Raw genomic sequence first — 25483 nt, 5'->3', positions numbered from 1 at the left:
TGGCAGGGGCAATTAAAGCTCTTCTCTGCCTGATGGAATAGAATGAGGCCTCAGGAGAGAGAGAGAGAGAGAGAGAGAGAGAGAGACAGAGAGAGAGAGAGAGAGAGAGAGAGAGAGAGAGAGAGAGTCAGAGAGGTAAAGAGAGAGAGAGAGAGAAATGAGATAGAGAGGGAGGCATTGTTCTCCAGCCCTACCTTTGATGAGGATGCGTTAGAGTGCATCAGGGTGGAAGATGGGTTCGTTTCATTGTTTAGCGCAGAGTGTCTTCGTGGATTGCATCCATGTCATGCACTGTATTGCTTGAGTCAGACTCCAAGCTCTGAGAGCCTTCCATGCAATGGCCATTTGCAGATTAACTGCATCTGGCAAATCGAGACAATTTCCATTAGTACTTAAATTAGGAAACTTACGAGAAATATCCTCAGAGCTCTGGTGCCATCATCTCAAAACGGGAGATGTGCCAGCATATGTTTTGAAGGAAAGGAAGCTTTCTTTTCAAAATACCTGCAATTGCATGCCTCTGATGTAATTGTAATTTCAGTCTGATCTAGTTTTCTCGCTCGCATTCTGCGTATAACCTATGGCTTTATGGCTAGTCATGTAGCTAATAATGAAGAGCTCTACTGTGCATGTGCTCTGATTCTAAATGAGGGCTGGAAAATGTGAGCAGCCCACACTCTCTACTGTGTGGGGATTGGAATTCTGGCTAGACTCTTTGCAAGCATCTGCATTACATTTGCACACACATACACACTCAAATTTGCATTACCGTCGCATTCACACTGAGTGAGTCACACCGACTGATAAGGTAGAGCAGAAGTCTAGACTCTTTAAAGCTATTTGAAGTATTGGGTGGCCAAACATTTTCCAACACTGACCATCGGACTTTATTACCCAGCGGACAATGCTAGCATACTACCATGCTACTCTCACTATTCCTGCAGTGCTACTAGATTTGTCAAAATGTGTTGTATACAGTACATACAGTTTGAACTACAGTATCATGCAATGCCATTGTGATAGAGGAACGGGGAAGAAATATACAATACCATTCAAAAGTTTGAGGTTTTTTTTTTTTAATAAATTAATAGTTTTATTCAGCAAGGATGCAGTAAATTGATCAAAAGTGATAGTAAATATTTTATTTTTATTATTCCAAAAGATTTCAAACAAATGTTGTTGTTTATTTCACATTCTATTCATCAAAGAATCCAGAGAAAAAAATAAGTTTCCACAAAAACATTAAGTAGTTCACTGTTTTCAACATTGAATAAGAAATGCTTATTGAGCACCAAACCAGCATAATTTCACAGGAATACATTACATCTTAAATGATTAAAATAGATAAAAACTATTTTAAATTGTAATAATATTTCACAATATTGCTGTTTTTACTATATTGAAATAAATGCAGCCTTGGTGAGCATCTTTTAAAAACATTAAATCATTTTTTTCAGACCAAACTTTTGAACCGTAGTGTAGGTCACAGTTTTTAATATCTTTTCTTTACTCATTATTTGATCAGGCTGGCAAATGTAAAGAATCTTTACATACAAAATTGATTTAAAAATTCTAAATGTTTTTGTTTAAGAGCTGACAACTGGACACCAGGTCATGTGACAACAATAGAGCATATTACTGTTTAAAATGTTTAAAGTAAAATAATGTTTACAGTTTTGAGTACTATTTATAATAATAATAATGGAAAGTCTAGACTATATACTGTGCCGTGTTTAGTGTGTAGTAAGCAAGTATTCCATACCGAACATAGCTGACATCTTTTTAAAAAGAGAGTATATGAAATGAATAATGTCTCATGACGTGATTGTTTCAGGGCTCTTGTAGACATGATGCCATCTGAATTGGGGCCAAGCAACCACCAGCCAAGCAAATCTGTCCGGTCACACCACATAAATCCAGAGCAATCTCAGGGTCCCTGACACCAGCACACTAATGTAACATGGACAAACATGTGTCTTGAATCAACAGTAAATATGATTTTGGATTTATACGTGCCATGTTTTTTTTTTTTTTGGACTGTCCGGTGGCGTGATGTTAGGCAGGGTTGAGGGGAAATTAGCTGGAGAGATTGCATGCCGAGTCTTGAGGGTTGTAGGGTCATGTCTCTCTGACTGGGTCACTCTGTTCCTGATGACTGAGCGTGATGCACACTCACACAAACACACATGCACACACTCTCGGGGGGGCGGAGAGGCTCACAGTGGTGCTGTGCATCTGGAGCAGTTTTTAGATGAATGGGATGTGACAACAGCACTGCCAGGCGAATGCCTGGGCAAAAGTGTGTTTTTTTTTTTTGACTGATGCTAAAATAGTGAAAATTCTCTAGCTAGATCATTTAAACACCATCTTGATACACAGTGACTGTAGTCTGTAAAACTTATTTTGATATCCTGATCATTTATTAAAGAAGTAGTTTTCCCCCAATTAAAATGCCGGATATCCAATACTGTCAGCGGAATTTTGTCTGATACCCAAAAACCATGCAGTTAACAGCAAATATTGTCTGATCCCCAAAATCAGTTAACAAAACTATTTTTGTCTGGTACCCAAAACTGTATTAATTATTGCTTCATAGCAGCATCGCCCTGTGACGTTAAAAACATAATATCTCTTGAAACATCACAATCATTTAAAATCAAGATTAAACAACAAAATTGCAAGAGCAATAGAAATAAGTAAATAATAAATAAGATAATAAAAATGAACAAATTATTCTATGATTAAATGGAATTATATGATTATGATGATTAGAAATTAAATACAAAAAACTAAATAAAACACAACACAGATGTATAGTCACTCTTTTGAAGCAACAAATGCATAGGTTGCTATTGAAAATCCTTAGATCTTTCATTACCTCCAAAGTGTCATTACAAACCAGTATACCTCTCTTTATTCTGTTGAAAATAAAAGACAAAATTTTAAAGAATTATACTGGTCACTCTTTTCCATGAAATAAGATGCTCCAGAAAGATGCAAAAGTACCATAAAAGTATCAAAAAGTGGTCCAAACAACTAGGCTTGCTATGTTTCAAGCTATATGTAATAGATTTGTGCGAACAAAGCCCCCGGCAATTTAAGTTGTAATTTATTGCCAATTTTCTCCTTCAGTAAGCTTTTAATGCTGTGACCAGTCAATGAGCTGAACTCACAAACCGAATCAGTCTGATTCGTGAACATTTAGACTGGTTTTGTGAAACACATTAAAAAATTCATTGAAAAAGATCTGACTCAAAAAAGAAGCCGTTTCTCAATATCTGTTCTTAAGTGATCTTGCGTCCTTGTGTTCCCGTACTGTCATCATCAACCGTCAATGCCTCACACAAGAGATTCCTTCTGAAAACTCGCAAATATGTGTTGGCACGTGAAAGCCATAAACATTTAACGTTTTGTTGTCTGCAGTATTTTAATTGGCATATTTAAAATAATCTTAACATTGACAAAGCTTAACATTAAATATACACAAATACAAATACTCTAAATACAAAATTAACACAAAAAAAAGTATTTTTAATAGGTTATGACATCTGTGATGTTATGTTTTATTTATTGTGTGTTGCGTGGCGCTGTCAGTTGAGCAACAAGATTACAGCGCATCTCAATTCTGACAAAGATGCGTTCTGTGTCCTCGTTTTCTTCCGAGTTCGTTCTTTCAAGGTAGCCTGGCTAGGCCAGTCTCCATGAGAACGCAGTCAGTTCTTTGCCTTCTTAGAATTAAGAAACAGAATGTTTTTCCAGGCATAATTACTTATCTCATGAACAGATAAGCTAGGGCAGATTGTAACGAGGTTAGTAGGAACTTTAATACGAGGAACTTTAATATCAAAAATAAAACAAATACAAAATGACAGTAAAAGACAGCAGCCCCTCACGGACGACTGCTGTCACGTATAACAAAACAAACACAACACAAGTGCAGGCCTGGCCCCTCTCGATCTCCACTGAGAGACACGAGACCGGTTCGTCGCGCAGGTGTCGCTCATCAGTCATCACGCCACCGGCCTCGCACCGCTCTCTCATGGCCCTCGGCCTCGTCCTGATCGCCACACAGATGTTAAGTAAATAGCAGCTCCATTAATGTTCCTCAAGAAAAAAATGTCACAACTTGAGGGTTAGTAAATTATGTCAGAATCTTTGGGTGAAGTATTCTTTAAAATCAAAACCTTGGCAATCTTTGATAAACCTGAGGCTATAATGTGTGCAACGCAGCCCGCAGGTATGCAGGATTCGCATGGGGAAACGTTGCTTTCGGATAGGACGTGCAGAGCTCTGAGACTGCAGACTCTTCTAAAAGAGCCCACACTTCTCCTCTCAAAAGAGAGAGAGAATTAGATTTTAAAGCTGTATGTCTCACTTTATGTGAGACAGAAGGGTGTTGGGCATGAATACTAAACAGTGTTTTCCCCAAATTACAAGCAAGCTGGGCCAGTTCGCTGCCACTGGGGGACAGCTGGAGCTCATATGCTTTGATTTGACCAAGTGAGGTTCAGATGAGAGCTTCCCATATTCCCCCAGTATGAGTGATTGTGCGATCTATCAGTGGAAAGAGGGGCGGTGTGAGAGCGAGCGCATATTTTGTTGTGTGAAGGAGGCCTTAGAAGGTGTTACGTACAAAGATCCGTCTTACTAAGGAAATTCGTTCAAGTCTGTATTTCTGTCATTGAAAGGTTTTCAATAGACATCTCCAGCATTTGGAGAGCACCCTTTGTGTCACTGGCCTTGGCGCTGACAGATACTTGCAAATCTGTGTCTGTCTGTCTGTCTGTCTGTCTGTCTCTCTCTCTCTCTCTCTCTCTCTCTCTCTCTCTCTGTCACACACACCACACACACACACACACACACACACACACACACACACACACACAAACCCAAATGCACACATTAACAGGATTTGCAAGGAGCATGAGATAGAAGTGTTAGCTTGTTGCCAGATAGACGACTAGAGCACTCAATATGTTATTGTGTGTTTGTCTGAAAGCATATGGTTTTCTGAAAAAAAGTTGTTGTTTTCATTATATTATATTATATTATATTATTATAGCACCTGTGAAAAAAGTAACTTTACTTTTTTTATTTCATAGTTAAAATAAAACCTCCCCAGCGATTTACCTTTTGTACAGTGTTCGATCTAAAGGCATAAAGGCAAAGACATTCATATTTCTCAAAAAAAAAAGAGATATAAATAAATATAGGTGACTTATGAAAAGAGCATGTTTCAAAACTTTAAAAGCTCTTCCTGTCACTTATTATATTTTTGAACAAAAGAAGAATGACAGATTTTTTTGTTGTTGTTTTATTTTTTCCTTGTTCTGAGACTGTGATTAATGGAGGCTTTGAATAGCTTCAGACATCTGTATGTCTTTCCTTATAAGTGTACCTCATTTCAGTCTGCAGATTTTATACAACTGCAGTTCATGATAAATTATTATTTTCCTTTAACAGAAAATGAGTTTTGAGGAACAGCTTTGAGGGACACACAGCGGACAATTCTGCCTAATCGCACCACACAGGAGGCGCTCCTCAGAAAACACATCTGTCCCACCATCAACCAGTAAATCTCAGGTAATGTGCTTTGCATTTCGTTTGTTCTTGGCAGTAAAGTTGAATTGTTACACTACTGTTCAAAAGTCAGGTATCAGTACGATTTTCTTTTTAAAGAAATTAATACTTTTTATTCAGCAATGATGCATTAAATAGATCGAAAAAAAATGTATCACGGTTTACACTGAATTAAGCTAACTGCTTTTAAGATTGTTGTTGATTGATTTCTGAAAAATAGAGTAATTCAGCTTTGCCACCACTGGAATAAATTACATTTCAAAATAGAATGATAAAATTAAAATAGAAAACAATTATGCTAAATGGTAATAATGTTTGACAATATTATTTTTATTTTAACATTGAAACATCTTATTAACAATCAACTTTAGAATGGTAGTGTATATTGAATAATTTTTTGTTGTCTTTGTCCTGCTTTTTTTTTAAGCAATCTTGCACACTATTACACAAGAATTAAAGTAGTTTAAATAAGTTTTTTTTTTATTGTTTATATTTTTAATGGCTTAATAACGTTATGTATGCTTAATAAAAAATGCCGGACAAGTGCATATTTCGTAATGACACTGTACATTTTAAAAACTACAACAAAGAGGCATGATAAATCTTAACATAGGGATATTGGTCATGGCATGTTATACAGTGATGTTTCCTTGTGTTTAGTGTGCAAGGCCCTGCAAGTGCCCAAATTTGTGATCATTATAAACTGATTCACATTGTTGGCAACTCGGGTGCAAAATTATGCACACCATAGATTTTCATACAATACATTTTCAACAAAAATCGTGATGCATTATGGCCGCATGTACCACATGACCCGTGTAGTTATCCATGATTCACAGTCTGTATTTTTCATAATAAACATATTCTTTTATCATCTATGGTCTCTCATGCTGTTCATAACCATCCCTGCTACAGACATCATTGCCCTTTTACTCTTGGTTTTACAGTTGCTCAGATAGTTGACGGAGGTCAGGCTAATTGCTGCTTCTTTTCTCCAGATGGAGGTGGATGCGGCCGAGAAGCGTCATCGAACACGATCTAAAGGTGTGCGAGGTACAGCGCACTCACATCGTATTAGCTGCAGTCTCAACCTACGGTCAAATCCATTCCCCCACTTTCAATCCATAACTGTGTCTTTATTGTCTTTCAAGAATTATCACTGACGTCATTCAGTAGTGATTAAAAAGGGTTTATTGATTGGACAGGTGAAGAAGGATCTGTGAGGCCGGAAAATTAGTCTGCTCATAATAATATTATTCCATTGGGTGATGAATCTCATGTTGAGATGTTTCCTTACTAATTGTTCTCGCTTTCTTTTCTTTTTTCTTTTTCTTTTTGCAGTTGCAGTGGAGGCTGCACAAGAGCTGTTCAGGTCAGTCTGCATACAGTATGGGAATCATTCAATTAAACTCACTATGCAAATCAGTTCACAACCTATTTACTTTCATAATGGGATTTCTGAGCAAAACAGGATATTCAAGGTGAAGCAAGGTATTGTATTTTGGTGTACACTGCTGTTCAAAAGTTTGGGGACAGTGAAAATGTTTTATGTCTTTTGAAAAAAGTCTTCTATGGTCACCAAGGCTGCATTTATTTGTGTAAAAGTACAGTAAAACTACTGTAGAAGTAAAACTGAAAAAACATTAACTGTTTTCTATTTAAATATATATTTAAAAAAAGTTATTTTTTCATGTCATGGCAAAGCTGAATTTTCAGCATCATTACTCCAGTCTTCATATCTTGATTTGGTGCTCAAAAAAACATTTATTATTATTATGATCAATTTAAAAATGGTTGTGCTGCCTAATATTTTTGTTTTTCTTTCACAATTCGTTGATGGATAGAACAGCATTTATTTGACATAAATATCTGTGGTACCTTTATAAATGCCTTTACTGTCACTTTTGACCAATGCAATGCATCCTTGTTGAATAAGTTCTAACATACACCTTCTGGTGCTACTTGGACACGTCATCAGTGAAGAACCGTCAACAGGTGTTTCGGGTCTTTAATCAACAGACACCCTCGCCCGGGCGACCCTGCCGGGGGTGATCAGTCCCTGGCCTGTGTCCAAGTGGCGAGCTTCTCCATATACATGGAGTAGCTACTCCACAGATGTAGCTACTCCGTCTCCACTCCACGTGCTACTCCACGGATCCCCCCTCCGGATCCACAGCCATCATGAAGCTTTTTCGGCAGCCTCAGAGATGTTCTTTATGGCTCGTATGCACAGTTGTCCTTTAACACCAAGGAGTTTAAGTGTTCGGAGCAACGACTGACCAGCAAAGCCCCGGCAACCAACCTCCACTGGCTCACTGCGTGCTTTCCAGCCGCCACTCCTGCACTCGTCCACCAGCTCCGCACACTTGTTTTCTCTTGCGCTCATTTGCCTCCTCCAATCTGTCTTCCCAGGGGACAGTTAGCTCCACATTGAGCACCTGCCTGGTCGATTCCAATGTTATCACCATGTCTGGGTGGAGTGAAGTGGCCGTGATGTGATTCGGGAACTTAAGCTGCCTTCCCAGGTCCACTTGAAGGTGCCAGTCTCTTGCATTGGCGAGTAGCCCATCTGAGGAGCGAGGCTGCTGATGTGCTTTCTCCCCATGTCTGACAAAGGAGATGGTTTGCTTGGAGGGATGCTGACTCTTACAGCTCTGGATCGCTGCGGTGATTGTATCTGCCAGAGCCCTGAGGACCTGGTCATGTCTCCAGCGATACCGCCCATCCCCCAAAGCCTTTGGACAGCAGCTGAGGATATGCTCCAGTGTGCCACTCCTTTGGCACAGTTGGCATGCTGGGTGAATCGACCAAGCCCCAGCGGTGTAGGTTGAATGGGCTGGGTAGCAGATCGTAGACCGAACTTATGAGGAACTTGATGCGAAGTGGTTCAGAGCTCCACAACTCTGCCCAGGTGATCTTGCGCTGTGCGGCGTTCTTCCACCTAGTCCAGGCGCCTTGCTGTTTCCTACCGACCATCTTGGTCAGGCAATCTTCTTCCGCCTCTGCCCGCGACCTTGTCCTGCACCAACTGAAGCTTCTCCCTCCCTCTTACTTTGTCATAGCTTGGCTTCGGAAAACTGCCCAGGCCTGCATGCCCCACCGCCACGCTGCCAACCAAGACACCATGCCTCAGCCGCAGGGGTGGTAAAAGTACTCAAAAATTATACTCGAGTAAAAGTATATATACCTAAATAAAAAATGACTCCAGTAAAAGTAGAAAGTCCTCCATTCAAACATCACTTGAGTAAAAGTACAAAAGTATCCGATTTAAAACGTAATTAAGTACCGAAAGTAAAAAGTAAATATTCAAACTGTAAATATCAATAATTAAACATTGCATATCACTCCCAAAACAATTGATCTGTTTTAATTGAACAAATTATTAGATACTGCAATTAAGAATTTGTTAGATTTGTAATCATAAGAGACAATGAAGCACCTTGCATCAATTCTAAACAATTTCATTAAGTTTAGTGACAGCATATTATGGTGCAATGACTGGTAGGCCATTCTTTGATACAAATTTTACAATTTCAATTCAATTATTGTGGTTTGATTCCGATCTTGATTCAATAGATTCATTTTGATAAATATTTGGCACAGTAGATGCATATTAATTTTTAAATTGAAAGAAAATCTCACCTAATTCTGTAAACATAGGCTACAGAGAGCCCTGTCAGCTGGTATTATTACATGTTAAAAATACATGTGATTCTTATTATAATAACAACTTTATAATATTTTAATGATATAAGTAAAAATATAATAAATATATAGTGCACATTTAACAAAACACTAATTTATACTAATATTACATATATTATAAAATACTAATTTTTCTAGCCAACTAACATGCTATGGTCATTAAATGTTTGTTTTTTTTCCTGAGGTAAATGTAACGTTATGTGACATATTGTTCTCCAGCTGTTTTATTGACCTATTTCCACGGTTGAAAAACACTGATTTATTGATATTATGTATAAGGTAGGCTATATACATTTCGGTAAGTTGTACTGTATCTTTCAACATAGGCTACCTATTATTGTTCATTTGTGTTTATTTACAATTAACTAGTAGTAAAGAGATTAACGGCACCCCATATAGCAGGCGCTAGCTATCGGTCACGTCACATTTAAAAGCACCAAAGCAGTATTTATTGTTTAAATTTCGTAATAAAATTGACAGAATCTGAGAGCTGAGAATTTGTTTCATATCAAAAGTAACCAACTCTGTCTTGTCTGTCGGTATCAATGTCCTCTTTGGTTCGCGATTTTTCTCTGCGTGAAAAAATGGATGTGTGTCGTGAGAGCGTGTGGAAAGTGTCAATTGCGTGAGTCTCACACTGAATGAGTGAGAGTTGGCAGCTCTGCAATAGACATGTGCCATAACATTAGCTGCATCAAACAGAAGATGTGCAAGATTCAAGGTAAGCGGAAATCTCGGGATCATTGCTGGGCAGAGCTGCACCTTCACCTATTTCTGCGGTCATCTTCCACAATGGCGAACTGACTGCTATGTGAGCGTATGCTGGCAAAGAGCTTGCGCGTTCTTTTTTTCAAAATAAAACCAAGTTTTTCATTGGTTTGGAAAGCCAGTGTAATAAATACTTGGAGCAGGCATGGGGAAATGTAACGGAGTAAAAAGTAAACTTTGCCTATAATATTGTAGTGGAGTAAGAGTAAAAGTAGATGCAAATAAAAAACTCAAGTAAAGTACAGATCCCCGAAAAAAATACTTAAGTAAAGTAACGAAGTATTTCTACTTCGTTACTTACCACCACTGCTCAGCCGTGCCTCCGCTCTGTCCACCACTTCCTGTGCCTGCCACTTCCTTCCCGTCTTAATGCAGATTCCAGCTGAGGAGACTTTGGCATCGGAGGAATCTCGGTACATACAGTAATACAAAAGTTTTTATTTTATTTTTATTTTTATGTTACTTACTTCAAACCTTTGATTAGATACCTTAATAATTAGATAATTTTACGACCAGAAATGTGTATATACGAAAGAAAAGCGGTTGATTTGTTGTATCTCGCCTTGCAGTTTCTGTCTTTAAAGACTAAGGGACAGATTTACTAAACAGGATAAATTAGCGTGAGAGCGCAATTCCAAAAAAGCACCAATAGGAGTGGAAAGTTCTGCGCATAATCTACTGATGACATGCAAACTAAAGAACACAGACGCAGCCGGATCATTTCCATAATGGCCAACGCAATCTACCAAGAGCAGCCCAAATTAGCATCTGGTTTCAGACATGCTTTTATTGACCGGTAAATAATGGCTCAAATACCAGTAAATGGACCAGCGCAAACCTTAGTAAGTCATCTTGCATGATTCATTTAAATACTTTCCACCCATACATTTTGCTTCTGAAAGGAAAATTCCTACAAATGAATATACAATAAGGTCAGCCGCAAAAATAACCCTGTCCACACCTTTTCAGTGAAAATTTTTCGCTGCTTGTCTTTAGTCAAGCTGTTTGTAAATCTGTCCCTAAAACAGTTGTATGACGAAATATGCATTTCCGTTCAAGGTGGCATCAAAGTATAATATGGCTAATTGATAGGTTTTGATGTAATTTATACAGTATGGCAAGTACAGGCAGAACCTATAAATAGACCTTTCAGTCAAATTGCCATAAGTGAGAACATATGATCTCCCAATTAGTATTAGTAAATATCTCTGCACTCCTAATGAAATCATGCATCATGATGAGAGCGAATGGTCTGTTTTTCCTCCAGGGCAGTGAGTCGTTTTACTCATATCTGCCTGTCACTTTTCCCCCTGCATATCTTTCCCTTAAGCACAATTTACAGGCCTCCTAAATGCCAGCATTTTCCTCATTAAGAATGGTTTAACACCCACGCTGTTGTTAAAAAAGACTCTTTTTTTATATTTTGATGCTACGTGTCCAATTACAATGACAGTGGCAAGGACACAAGGGTGTGCGACTGTGTGAGTGTGTTATGACCAGTTTTCCAGAGGCACATGTCATCTTTATTATGGTATCAGACCAAGCAGAGAAGTGAAATTCCCTCTCTCTCCTTCCCAATCATCAGGGCAATCTGCTTGATCAGCAGGTCCAGGCCTGTAGCTGCAGGCATCTTTAACACCAGTTACACTCACTGATGGGTCACCAGCTTGATCAGACACAGATCCCTAGCCAACATAACCAAGGGTAGATGCAACTCATGTGCTAGGCTAGACATGTTCCCACTCAATTTCCTACTCGTTTGCTATATTTGAAGCTTAAAATAGCTTCAGGTCTAAACATGTATTGTTAAACACGCACAGTCCAATTTCAAGACTAAACGTGGTGTTGGGGAATCTACTTTGAAACTGTAGCTTTCCAAGCTACAAGCTACTCCAAATTTGATGTAGTTAAACTTCTTTCATGCAAACTTTTGCAGAAAGTAGTTAGTTACACTATAAGCTACTAACAGAAAGTAGCTATCTGTTGTACACTGAAGCTACTTAAAGGGTACATTATTTTCCAATATATATAATTTCCGATTATATCATCATCAGAGACATATTTACAAAAACTAAAATACAGCATAATTTGTATTGAATATTAAATTATAATGTATATTATATTATAGTGTATATTATATTAAATTATATCATATTTAGTTTTATATTTATATAAAGTCTCATTTCGAAATCCTTCCGAAATCAATCTAATGTGCTGATCTGGTGCTCAAGAAACTTTTCTTATTATAATCAATGTTAAAAACAGTTGTCCTGCTTAATCTTTTTGTGGAAATCATTTTTTATCTCAAGATTCTTTGATGAATATCCAATATTAAGTTTAAAAGAAAAGCATTTAATTGAAATAGACATCTTTTGTAATAATATAAACATTTATTTACTGTCATTTTTGATTAAATGTATGCGTCCTTGCTGAATAAAAATATTTTGAACAAGGTTACTGACCCCAAACATTTGAACAGGAATGTATTTATGCGGTTGTTCATCAATATAAATAATTAAAAATGTGTGGGTTTTCTGGTTCATTTAGTTCTTTAAATGTGAACACACAGTACAAGCATGCTGTTGCAGTTGTGTGTGTGGTGTGAAAGCAGGCCTCACTCTCCAGTACTGGTAGAACTGATAGACACACAATTACCACTGCCAGTCAAGTAAGTGCATAATGAATACTTTAGGCAATCAGTGACACTGTAACTAATCTGGCTAGTTTTATGACTTGGATACTGGTTTGCTGGTCTGATCCTTTGCTCAAGCGGAGCAGAAGTTCTAAACTTGGATGTTTTCCCTCATGGCTTTTAACTGGCTGTGGACCTAAATGGAGCAGCCAGAGAGCCATATACAATATGAAATATGAAATATGGAGCCTGGTGAGTCATCGGCCTGGAGGACACTGGGAGCTCTCTAAATCTGTAATGAAGGCTGATGTGCCACGGTTCGAACACAGTCAGCAAGAACGAGCGTATGTGTGTGTCCATGTGCGTGTGTGTGACGTCAGCCTTGTATTAATTATTTCTCTTGTCCGCAGCTGTCCCACACCTGGGTGTGATGGTAGTGGACATGTCAGCGGCAAATACGCCAGACACAGGAGGTAAGAACTGGCCTTTCATTCATATGAATGTGTGCCCATCCATCTGAAAGTATCTTGACCACTTACAGAAAAGCTCAAGACCAATAGCAAAATTATGTCAATTAAATTTGAATCAGGCCTTTTTTCTTCCCTTTAGAAAGAAAAGCGTGACATCCTTTAAACAGCACAAAGTTGTGAAAGTGCAGTCAAAAGATTGAAATGAAGAGACTACAATGAACTAGAGCTGGCATTTACTAAAATGGAGCATTTTAACAAAGTATGATATTTTTTCTGGATTGAATTAAGCCATTCCATTACAATATTGTTCAATCCTTTACCGCTACAGAGTACTTAGCATTAGCATTAGCCTTCAGCATTAGCAGTTTTTGCTTTGTGGCCTAAAAACTTGCAACTGGACTGTTAGCTTGCAACACAACCTTACCTCTTTAAACATGGCTGTTGTTGGGTTAGTTCTCTCAAAAATTAATCCATATGATTCAAGCGGTTCACGTATAATGAGACAAGATCGTTTTATATGATGAACAGATTTAATGTAGCCTTTTATTCAGTTAACAGTGATCAATGCACAACATAAATAAAGCTCATCAAATATGGTAAACTGAAGCTCAGACGTGGTTGCTTGGAGCACAAGAACCAATAAGGTTTGTTCTCACATGTCAAGCATGTACAGTATGTATTATATTTTGTTCATCATATAAAACAATTGTGTCTTTTCAGAAGACTTTTACAATCTCTTGATGAACTTCTTGAAGCATCAAAGTTTTGGTGGAATAGATTTTCAATGGATGGACAGAAATCTATCAGATTTCATTAAAAAATATTTTCATTTGTGTTTTGAAGATGACTAAGAGAGACATGAGGATGAAAAAAATATGACAGCATTGTTCTTTTTAGGTGAAGTATCCCGTTCTTCGGGGTCTTTTTAACACGCAAATGACTTTTGCTGAATTTTAAAAATGTTCTCTTTGTCCAAATGGCATGAAACTTTGTACGGCTCTCAACCCTTTCGCACACACACACACACACACACACACACACACACACACGCACACACACACTAGGGTGACCACCCGTCCCGCGTAGCGCGTACGCGCACAGCGTTTGAAGCCCAATTCATGCGTCCCGCAAATTGAGACCGTGTCACGCATAATCAATGCTTGCTCAAAAAAAAGTCGGTCGCTCTATATCCTCGAGCCCCAGGCACCCAAACGAACATTACTTGACAGTTCAGCACGCTACTGTTGCCACACCCACGTGACCTCAGTTGAATTGCTGACTAGGTTGTTGTCAACTTTTTCATTGTGGTCATGACAGCGCAGTGACTTCTCGTTCCGTGAACACACACACACAAACAGAGGAATACATTTGTGAGACAATAAAAACTGCTCTCTTATAATTTGTCACAGGGTTCTCAAGTTTTATCAAAAGCTTGGAGTGAGATAACATGCGGTTAGGGGAGGAGTCCTAATGGAGCCCCGCCCCCGCCCATCCCCGCCCCCCAATTTTACCCATTGCTCATAAAATAACCAGCACAAATTGAAATTATATATATATATATATATATATATTGGGCTATATATTAAATGTTCTAGCCAAAAAATGTTAGACGAGCTTTCTTCCAACTTACCTTCTCCATCACGGTGTGTCTTAACCACGTGTTGTTGGTTACCTAGTAACGAACGTACGGTGGCCGAGAATGTTCTGTCAACTTCTGTGTGTTCGCGCATCTATGTTGCCTAGTAACGAACGGAGTCTGGCCGAGATATGTGCTGGCGACAGGAAACTTCTCTTTGTGTGCCTGCGCCTCGTATACAGCGTTATATATAAAGCTTGTAGGACAACTTGGTTGGCATTGCCTTTTCAGCGTGAGAAATACACGTTGTGGCGTGTGAACCGGTTGAATTGCGTGTGTCTCACGGCCAATGCGTGAGACTTGAGAACCCACATAAAAAAGTCCAAAATGCGGAACCACCACAAAAATAAATTTGGTGACAATGACAAATCGACAATGTGAACACTCAATCTGAACACACACACACACACACACACACACACACACACACACACACACACACACACACAGGGAGAGAGAGAGAAAGAGACAAACGTTACTGATTTATTTGCTCATTCGTTATGTTGTTCAGTTCATTGCATTTTGATGTTCATGTCATGTATTTGTACTCAATATATAATATAACTGTACAAATCTGTTCTGTAACAGTTATTAACTGAAGTATAGATTACATTTGTACAAATACATGAGATTGAAATAAATGATAAACTCTAAAAACTCAACTTTTATCTTTTTCAGGTTTGATTCTAATCATAAAGTAACATTATGTACAAAAAATGCTAAACTTTGACAAAAAAATAATTTTTATTGTTAGAATTGTGATTTCATAATATTTAGATATGAATCCAACTGGAAAAACTTGAAAAAGTTTATCGTGTATATATATACGTATATATATATATATATCGTGAAAAGATATATTTTAGTTAGTCAAATAGCAAATAGCATATAGTGGAGCTCTATAGCCATCTAGTGGCTAAAATGATAATTTTTTACTTTTAAAACTACATTTTCCAAAATATGGGCAACAATTTTACAAAATGATCTATGTTATCCCCATAAATGAAATTTAGAAATGTGGGTCTTTTTTAAATAGGTTTTTATACAAAAACAGCTTTTTATGTAAAATTCAATTAAAAAAATTCATTTATTTATATAAATTTAAAATAAATCATAAATCCTCCAAAAACTGCACAAGTGTTGAGTAAAAACATTAATAAACTGAGTAAAATTATATTTAAAAAAAACAAAAAAACAACAACTATTATTCTGTTACAAAATTGCATGTTATTGCCTGGTTTCTCTGGAGACCCCAAATACCACTAGTGTCAGCCCAAATGAAGAACATCAGAGGGTTAAAAATAGATGTAAATGGGCAATGAGCCACACTGCAATATCTAACTCTCATTAGCATACATCGGGAATATGTTTAGGATATCTGATGATAGGCGCAACATCATTAATATTCTATTCAACTTGTCAAACATTTTAGCAGGATTGTGCTGTTTGTTTCCTCTTTGACAAAATGCCTTTTTGAGGACGAATTGTGCAAGGAATACAAAGGGCACTGTTACAATGGCAACTTGAGATAATTAAAGTTTATACTTTAATACTGATATAAGTCCAGGGTTTGAAATATAGGTTTTCATTAAGAAAAAAATCTCATAGGAAGCTAATAGCATCTGATTTGACAACTGTTGTCAAAGTCACTCTCAGTCTGATCCACTTCCATGTTTAACAGTCTCAATCCTCTTGATGCTATTTACTGTACCTCAGAAGAAAGATAGAAAACAAGCAAGGCAGAACAGAAAAGATTGATGGATTCGTCTACTGTGTCACCCCATCAGCCAAGCCCTGTGAAACACCAACCAGAATTGCATTTCTGCTACAGACAAATGGTACCTCCAGCAGACCTCACTGAAAAGGCAGGGAGAGGGCGAGAGAGTGATGAATTACCCCCAAATGAGAGGGTGGGGAGAGAAAGGCGTTCCGACTGTGCTGTCAGAGCACGCTAACATTTGGGGGGCATTTGTAGGAACATTGTGGGAATGGCAGGGTTGTAATGAGGACACTGTGTTACCTGAGCGGGCTATGCAGTGTCTGCCGCCCTTTACCACTCCATTAAAAAGTAATAATGACAAAACAACCTCAGTCTTTGTCTCCTGCGGCATATATTGGGTTATATCACAGCAGAGGTTCGCACCCCTAATGTATAGCTGCTCTGATGGGGGTATGAACTGATCTAATGTATACATTGTAGGTTTATGTATTGTAATGGCCTCTCAGGGCAAAATATCATTATGAAACTGATGTGTACATCAGACTTTTCCAGTTCATAATGGAAAAATGTTACCTTCGTAGGTACAACAGCTTGTCACTTGGGCAATACCCTTAGAGGGACAACTTTGTACCTTATTTACCCTGAAAAGGTTCATGGTAGGGTGCATATTACTACTATAAGGTACTAATATGCACCTTTTAGGGGTAGATAACATACAAAGTTGCCCCTTTAAGTGTACCGTGCCAAGCTGGTGTACCCTTAAAGTTACAATTTTGCATAATTTTTTTCTGAACGTGTATGTAAGGGATTTATTTTGTGATAATGACTGGCTGACTGACTGTACATTAAGTTAAAGTGTAATTCTTCCTGTATATTATTGTAATACTTCTGCTAAGATAAAAAATAGTACAAGATAAAAAAAGACAAATACCACAACATTTTCGTAACAATTTTATAATTGTTAATTTATAACAATAAATAAATATAATTAATATAAATATAATAAGTTGTGATGAAACGGAAGTATCTATTTATCTATCTATCTATCTATCTATCTATCTATCTATCTATCTATCTATCTATCTATCTATCTATCTATCTATCGCTCCATCTATCGGTTGTTGTTTTGATGGAGGCAGATCAGAGTGTGAGCTCGCTGTCGATTGTAAGAATATGGATATTTGGAACAATCTGACCACTGAGTGTCATGATCGATGTACACGAGAGGTCCACAATAATATTAGTAAACAGAGTGGACTGCTAATGGTGAACTGAAGTCACATTATCTAAATTTTGTCTGCAAAAAAGGCCTATTGTCTATAGTGTAGAGATACATGAAGCACAGCTCACACAGAAGTCAGAAACCAAGCAGCTTTCTGTTGATCAATGCAGCAAATTTGCAGAACGTTTTCACCCTCACGCGAAATTCACGTAAATTCCTATTGAAATGAACGACGGAAAATGTGCCTGCACCTTAACTTGTTTATTGCAATTAATAAAGACATCATTATTTCATTTGAACGATCAATAAATATTAATTAGATGACATAACGTTTACCCAATAGTCGTACCTGATTTGAAAAGCAAAGTAGGCAAATTAAGTTTTGTATAATTATTGAGTCCAAAAAGTAGTGAGACAAATTTTTAAATGTCATGTCTAGTTATAATGGCTACTAATCCCCTGCAATGGACCAATGGTGTTGCATTCATGTTAAAATGTTAGAAATAACATGTGTGAGGGACCCTTTAATATGCCATTTTCTCGTCAGCTAAAAATACCCACCTTAACACCCTCCGTGATGCACACCACTCCTGAAAACGCGTTATCTGCACATTCTCCATTTTAATATAGCCTTTTTAGCAAATGCAGGGGCTTGTAATAAGAGATGTGTCAGTACAGGTGTGACTGCTATGATTTTAACAGGGTTTAGTAATTGCTTTGTGCAAATCATGTTTAGTACCCCTTCTCTCTTTTTTTCTCTCTCTTTTTTTCTTTCTTTCTTTCCTTCTCTCCTCCTCCTCTCCATCTGTGACTCTCTCGTTCCACTTTCCTATTTTTTCCTATTTTCTCTTCATCGTTTTTATCTTCACCACATTCCTGGCTCTTTGTTCCTCTACCTTTCCCTCACTTCTTCTGCGGCTCTTTTTCCATCCCTCTTTCTGGTCTTATTTCTCCTCCTCCCTCCTTCTCTCCCTTTCTGATGGATGACTCACATAGGCTAAAGCCCAGAGCTGTATAATTCAGGGCTTGACAGGTAGCACTCACTAAAAGAATAGGAACTGAGCCAAGAGCTGGTGGCAGTGGCCAGAGAATGGTATAGCTGTATGCTCTCTCTCGCTCGCTCTCTCTCTCTCTGTCTCATTTTTTCCATCAATATAACACCTGGCTAGCTCTACACAAGTCTGGCCTCTCCTCCTTTGTGGTAGCCACAGTGCATAGATTTTAATGCCAGCCTTTTTTATCCAGCATTGTATTTTCTCCCAACCAAAAAACAAAGAAACCATGCAGATGCAAGTGTGAAAGGCCAATACATGGCTAAAGAAAGAAAAAGCAATTGTACTAAAGCTTGTGGGAGAGACCATGAAAATCTAGCACAATTTAGACATTCAAAGGATGGATAAGCAGAATTTCTGATAATAAACACAATTGAGTTTACAGACCTTGACATGACAAGTCTGTTCATTCTTTGTTAGAAATGAGATGAAATGGAGAAAAATCAGCTCTTAAAATGTGAGGTTTGATTCTTTTGGGACACGTTGTTTTCATTGAGAAATGATCTGAACGTCTATTGACAAAGGAACATTTATGATTAAGGCCATTCAACTTTGCTCTCAAACAGCAGTTTGGTTGCGTCACAAATTGCCATTCATAAAAATTCACATTGGTTAAAATAAAACAGATGCGTTTAAATGTCAAAATATGTTTGAATCGAAGAGAGACCACCTTATTGACTTGAAAATGATCAGAATACATCAAATGTCTGCATTTTTGAACATAGGGCATTTTTAGCGCTTGCATCTCCGTTTTTTGTATTTTTTTTAAGAATAGGGAATAATGCAATTTTTTTAAATGCTGTATTCTGAGGTATAAAAAAAATGAGTCTGTGCATCGGTTACTTAAGAACCACTCATGTAATATGCTATTTGCACTAATGGAGTGTTTTATCAACATTAATGTCTTTTGGGTTGAATGGAAGTCAATGGAACTATGACCACAGACGTTGAGATTGTTGAGCCAGAGCTGCTTATGGATCCCTTTGTCTTTTCCTTTCTCGAGAATTTATTGAGATTTTGCATGATGGACGCTTACAGACGGCATTCATTTATAGCCTTAGGCCATAATTTACACCTTCATTCTATGTAGCAGGGAGAAATCATATTTGTGTGCCGGTAACTCACCAGCAGCATGCAAACAGATGGGCTCTGGACTGTGTGGGCGGCACATGCAGTTTTGTCCTCTGTCTCCTCTTCTCACTCACTCGCTTTTTTTGATGGGTCTTCAGAATGCAGTCTATGCGGTCTGTTGGCTTCGTGCTCGTCAAGTCATTCTAAATGATCTGTTCTATACATGCCGAGGGCTTGTTTGTTATCTGTGAGGGATTTGTAATTTGCCCAAACTGTTAATTCAACTGTGAGGCTGAGCCAGATGTCTTTTTCATGTACTATAGTCAGACAGCGTAAACATTATACAACAGGATATTTCAAACTTTTTTGAACCAAGGACCCATTTCATAACCCCAAAGTGTTCACTTGCAAGCATTGCAAACGGTATAATTGAATCTCATGTGTGCAGTCTCTTTGTGATATACAAATCTCCAGATTTTCGATCAACTTTGCAATATTGTATTCTTAAATACAGATTTTTGGAATATTTTGTAACCTCTGATCAAATTAATTTTATATAATAGTCAGTTCTAGTTCTCGAAATTCGATTGCCTGAGTGTTCCAAGAATTTTGATACATTGGACTGAATACATGAATTTTGGACTTTTCATTGTTTTTTTTCAATCCGCATGCTTAGTTTTGCACGTTTCAGACAGACTGTCAGTCTGTGCATTTGTTTTTTCATCAGCTGTGTCTGAAATCGCCTCCTTATACCCTTATTTAGGGCATTATTTGAGAGGACAGCTATTTGTAGTGGTGTCCGAAACCATAATGGATGTTATCGAGTGCACTCATTCAATCCCATAATGCACCACAAAAACAAGTCTACAACTGAAGTACACCCAACAGCTAGAGAATACCCACAATGCACTGTGAGGGTTGTGCTGAATGAATTCCTGCAACTCACCAGAAGATGGCGCCTGCAGCTGAATCATCCATCCATTAATTTTCCTAACATCTGGCCCAATGTGGGTACAGTGTACATAATACAGGTATAAATTAATTTTTATGTATTATTAAATTGTTTAATTAAGGTTTATACATGCTAGTTTCCATGACAGAGTTCAAGATTACTACTGGAGATGCCAGTTTGCTACAAATTATTCAAATTATTATTAAACGGCAAGCACTATGAAAAAGCGGCAGCCCTTTCGGCACACTTAGTGTCCGAATTCACTCACTCGTTTTCATTAATAATATAGTCCACTATATTATGGAGTGAAAGTAAAGTTGGGAATAGTGAATTATAGGTGCAATTTCAAACACAGCTAGTGACTCTTTCTGCAGGTTACATCGATAGACCAGTAGGGGGCGCCAAGTAACCATCTTTGTGTTTGAGTCATTTAATCATTCATTCAAATGATTCGATCAATAACACTAATTCATTCTGGAACAAAACAAGTGGCTTGCTGTATGCTGAACCATGTACTAGCATGCTGCTCACTATGTCTGCCATAGAAAGATATGATAAAAATAGTAATGGAAGTACTAGAATGCGGTTCTGAATTCAGCGGGTGTCTTTATGTCATTGAATCATTCATTCATTCTTTCAAATGATTTGTTCATTAACAATGTTATAAAAAAATTGTAAAATTAGTAGACTTGAATTCTGTTCCAAATTCAGCAACTTTCTGTCATTATTAATAATTGAGTCTGTCACTGAATCTTTTATTTAAACGATTTGTTCGGTAACACTGATTCATTCAGGAGCAAAACAAGTGATTGACTGAATTCGGATAAGCATACTACTACTTTACGATTTTTGCCTTTAAATGGTTGAAAAAGTAAGAATAATATGCTTCTATTCTAAAGTAAATTCACTAATTTGATTGATTAAAAACACTGATTCATTCAGGAAAAGAACCCGACCTTTATGAGTGATTCATAGTGAATAACTGTTTACTTGCTGTGTACTTTTGTTATAAATATAAGTGTTGTGTCTTTTCTTTTTTGTCAGATTTATAAATATTTTGTGTTTTGAATATAAAATACTTCGAAGATTTTTGTTTATTTTTATGTTAATGTAAGATATTCATTAGAAATATTCTTCCGAAATACAGTTGCACTCTCTCATATTGCTTGCAGTGCAATTTTTGCTCACATATTTAGACAATTTCCTCCGCAGACCCCTTGGCTATTTGTGACAGACCTCATTGCTATACAAGTTTCTGATGTGCGTCTATGCGATCTTAACCCATGTAACACGCCTTATGACATAAAGGATCTCTTGATAATTACTAAACGAGCTGCTTTTCCCGCTGGATGAATCCTGCAGTAAACACCCAGTAAATTTCCAATCTCGCCTTACTGTATCTCTTTATCATCCATATGATATCTCATGTAGATCTGAACCTGTGCGAAAGGCAGTATTATGCCTCCGAACAACATGGTGAGATGTAAAGCCTCACTCCAGGGTCAGACTTCACGAGTCTCTTCGGTAAATTGAAACCACCAAGGACATAATCACCGCAAACAGCCTCTCAGCATGTGTGGTAGTGTGATTGTACGCTGTGTTTTTAGGCAGAGGGGGAACCGGTGCTCCGCAGTGACAGAGAAGGCAACTGAGCTGCAGAGACAGAAAGAGCCCTGCAGAATGCACAACACCAGCACCTCCTTTGTTCTGCTTTTTGGGAGGGCGCAGAATGAAGGGAGGTTAGCTGGGAGATGTCTGTCAGGCACAGAATCACTGATCTCTCTCTCACTTTGTCTGTCTGCTCAAATGGCAAATCCCACTCCTGAGGGGGAGATCACCATGGTGACAGCGCCTTGCCACGCATGCCTGTGGATGCTGCAGTGTAGGAGCGCAGAGCAGCCGCATGCTCCTATGGCAACTCCACCACGAACAGCCAGCTGTACCTGCTGAATTCGCTTCCACGGCCCAAAAGTTTATACTCCGCAAGAACATACCTGGTGCCAAGGCGGCTAGAATCGACAATAGACCACAGTCTGAACGGCACGTGTGTATTCTTGGTATTCAGGCCAATTTAAATTAAAGAGCATTTCTATTGGCTAATCTGCGGACGCTAATTGTAACAGAACGACTATTTGAAGTCTTAATTAAAAAAGAATCTCTTGTTTTTAGAAACAGACGGAGAAATTATTTTCGTTCATCTTTCCGCCACTTTGAGAATAATATTTACTCCATTATTATGACGGTTGCTGTGGAAATGATCAAACAGAGCTGGTCCGGGCTAATATTCTGGCCATTGCTGGTATTAGTCAAGTTCATCAGAGGATTTGTCCACCAGGAGCTGTCTGACTGAAGTCATTATTTCTCCCAGCAGTGCTTGCAGATCTCTCTCTCTCTCTCTCTCTCTCTCTCTCTCTCTCTCTCTCTCTCTCTCACTCTCTCTCTTTCTCTCTCCGTAATTACCTTAGTCCCACTCAAAGCCTGCCTCCACCGCTTCCGTATTCAAATATGGTTTAATTACCTGTGGAATTTTAATTGGCGTGGCCTGCCAGTGGGAAACGCGAAGGTGTCCAAGGTCATTCCAAGTCGTTCGCGAAACGCTCTCACCCACACAGACGACACTGGCTGCCTGCCCGCACAACACGCATCACATAGAAGTGCAGGCTCTATAACCAGCACTTGCTTTAACAATAAAACGACAAAGAGAAAATGGGCACCTCACACCAACAGGCCGACTGATGCATTGTAGGGTTATGAGGTTAAAAAATGTGATTTTATGGTCCACATATTTTTAGGACACAATGTGCCTACCACAGTTATTGTTAGTATTGTGAAATCAGAATTAATGACTTTAAAATAACAGAATTTAAGGATTTAATAAAATATTTCTGTCATTTTGTTTGGTTATTTTGTTTTGTTGTGCTTTAGTTGTGGCCAATTCACTTTGTAAAAATTTGCTTTTAATGTAAAATTTTAAATGTTTTATAATTATATAATATTTTTACCTTTTACTTATAATTGTATTGCTATTAAATTATTGACATTTAGGGTTTGACTTGGACATTATCATAGTGTCAAATGTTATTTATTATATATATATTATATATATTATTCAGTACTTAGGTTTTTTTTATTTGATACTGTTTTTTTACAAATCATCAAAAAAAAGAAAAAATTCACGATAAGCTTTTTCCTCTGTACAGATAAAAACGTTATGGAAATGATTCCTGTTCTAATGGATCCGCAGAAACGAATAAAAATGCTGTATTATGCATGCCAGACAAGTAATTTGGCTGTCACTTTGTAAAGTAAGACTGCGCGCTTCCCTAAACACATAATGTGCATGTGCATGCCGTCACCGTTTTTACAGATTCACGTTTTTGAAGTTTACACTGAGAAGATAATGGTATCGTTTTAAAAAATGTGCCCTTTGAAACCTATTTCAAAGTTTGCGTTCTCAGGCCACCAAAACACAGTTGTCGTGTAAATAAACGTCCAGAACACATTAAAGGTTTTTTGTTTTCAGTTGAAAACTGTGTTGTGTAAGCGGCCCCTAAGGCCCTGTTTACACGAGAACAATCGCGGGTCAAAACGTAAAAATATTTTATCAGTGCCTTTCGTTTGCATGGCGACGGCGTTTTTGGGGCTTAAAAACGCAAAAAAGGGAAACCACCCTCCAGAGAGGAAATCTTACAAACGCTACACAGTCGCGTTCCAGTCTAAAGGGTAAAAACGCAAATCTGCTCACGGTGGCTCTCGTCACGTACGCTTTCACGTCACAGGCATGCGCCAGTACAGGAAAATAACAACCAGCATGTCAGATTATTTCCATACATCGAACCATCAAGCTGCCCTAGCAGCTCTGATAAACGTACAAAAGTCTTTTTGCTGTTCGCTTCGCCATGTTTTGATTTCGCGCTACTAGGGAGAGAAGTAGAAGGAAGGTTGTACGCAGGCGCGTGGACTTGGTGTTGTTGTGTGGCAGTGCTTCACATTGCCATGCCTGGAGTGCATACTACATTGAATTTCACACACTTTTGCGCCCCCATATGCACGCAGATTCCCCCCCCCCCCCCCCCCCCATAACGCTCGTCTAAACGCAGAATAAAAAGTGATAACGCAACTCCACTTTTGCGTTTTCTCTTCAGATCGTCTCCGTGTAAACATAGCCTAAGTTAATAACTAATGATGTTTACAACTGGAATGAATCAATCAAATACTTACTTAAGCTAGACAATGACTTTCTTCTAGATATGCTGTACAGTCAAAATAATATTTACATTCATTTCTTATCACTGTAAAGCTGCTTTGAAATGATCTGTATTGTAAAAAGCGCTATGTAAATGAAGGTAAAAAAAACACATTAATGGTTACTGATACCAACCACATGTTTTGTAATATTGTGAATAACCGTAACAAGTATGGTATATGTCATCTTTTAAGGCACAGCCGTTGTCAATTATATTATAAGTCACGCACAGATCCATATTTCCAGAAGTCCTTGGTCTGCTGGTGCTGAGTTGTGCACGTTAAGGCAGTATCTGAGGATGAGGAAGATAACTGCCGGCAAAAGGGATTTAAATCTAGAACGTTTCACAGTACGTTGAGCCCTGACCAAGCGCAAGAGCCACAAAAACAGGTTATAAAAACACCACTCACGTTTTTTATTGTCCTCTCG

At 38.0% G+C, this 25483-nt stretch overlaps 2 protein-coding genes across 8 annotated transcripts in view; one reads left to right on the top strand and one right to left on the bottom strand.

The window, feature by feature from the left end:
• Positions 1 to 25483, top strand: part of myt1la (myelin transcription factor 1-like, a) — a 67832-nt gene that overhangs the window by 13265 nt on the left and 29084 nt on the right. For 3 of the 7 annotated variants that reach the window (XM_077220883.1, XM_077220880.1, XM_077220881.1), the window contains 4 exons: positions 5464 to 5583; positions 6579 to 6633; positions 6922 to 6952; positions 13096 to 13158. In XM_077220883.1, coding sequence (XP_077076998.1) covers positions 6579 to 6633; positions 6922 to 6952; positions 13096 to 13158 — 149 coding nt within the window. In that variant the 5' untranslated portion in view covers positions 5464 to 5583. Of the gene's footprint in view, positions 1 to 5463; positions 5584 to 6527; positions 6652 to 6921; positions 6953 to 13095; positions 13159 to 25483 lie in introns of those variants that run through there. The other 4 variants (XM_077220884.1, XM_077220882.1, XM_077220878.1 and 1 more) reach the window with 3 other exon arrangements.
• The window catches only part of rps7 (ribosomal protein S7), a 117773-nt gene that overhangs the window by 74805 nt on the left and 17485 nt on the right, over positions 1 to 25483 (bottom strand). The window lies entirely within an intron of this gene.

The sequence above is a fragment of the Siphateles boraxobius genome, unplaced genomic scaffold (assembly GCF_051911475.1).
Source record: "Siphateles boraxobius isolate OS27281-9 unplaced genomic scaffold, OSU_SipBor_1 8, whole genome shotgun sequence".
Taxonomy (NCBI): Eukaryota; Metazoa; Chordata; class Actinopteri; order Cypriniformes; family Leuciscidae; genus Siphateles; species Siphateles boraxobius.
Note: the sequence above shows the minus strand (reverse complement) of the source record. Positions and strands in the feature narration are given on the sequence as shown.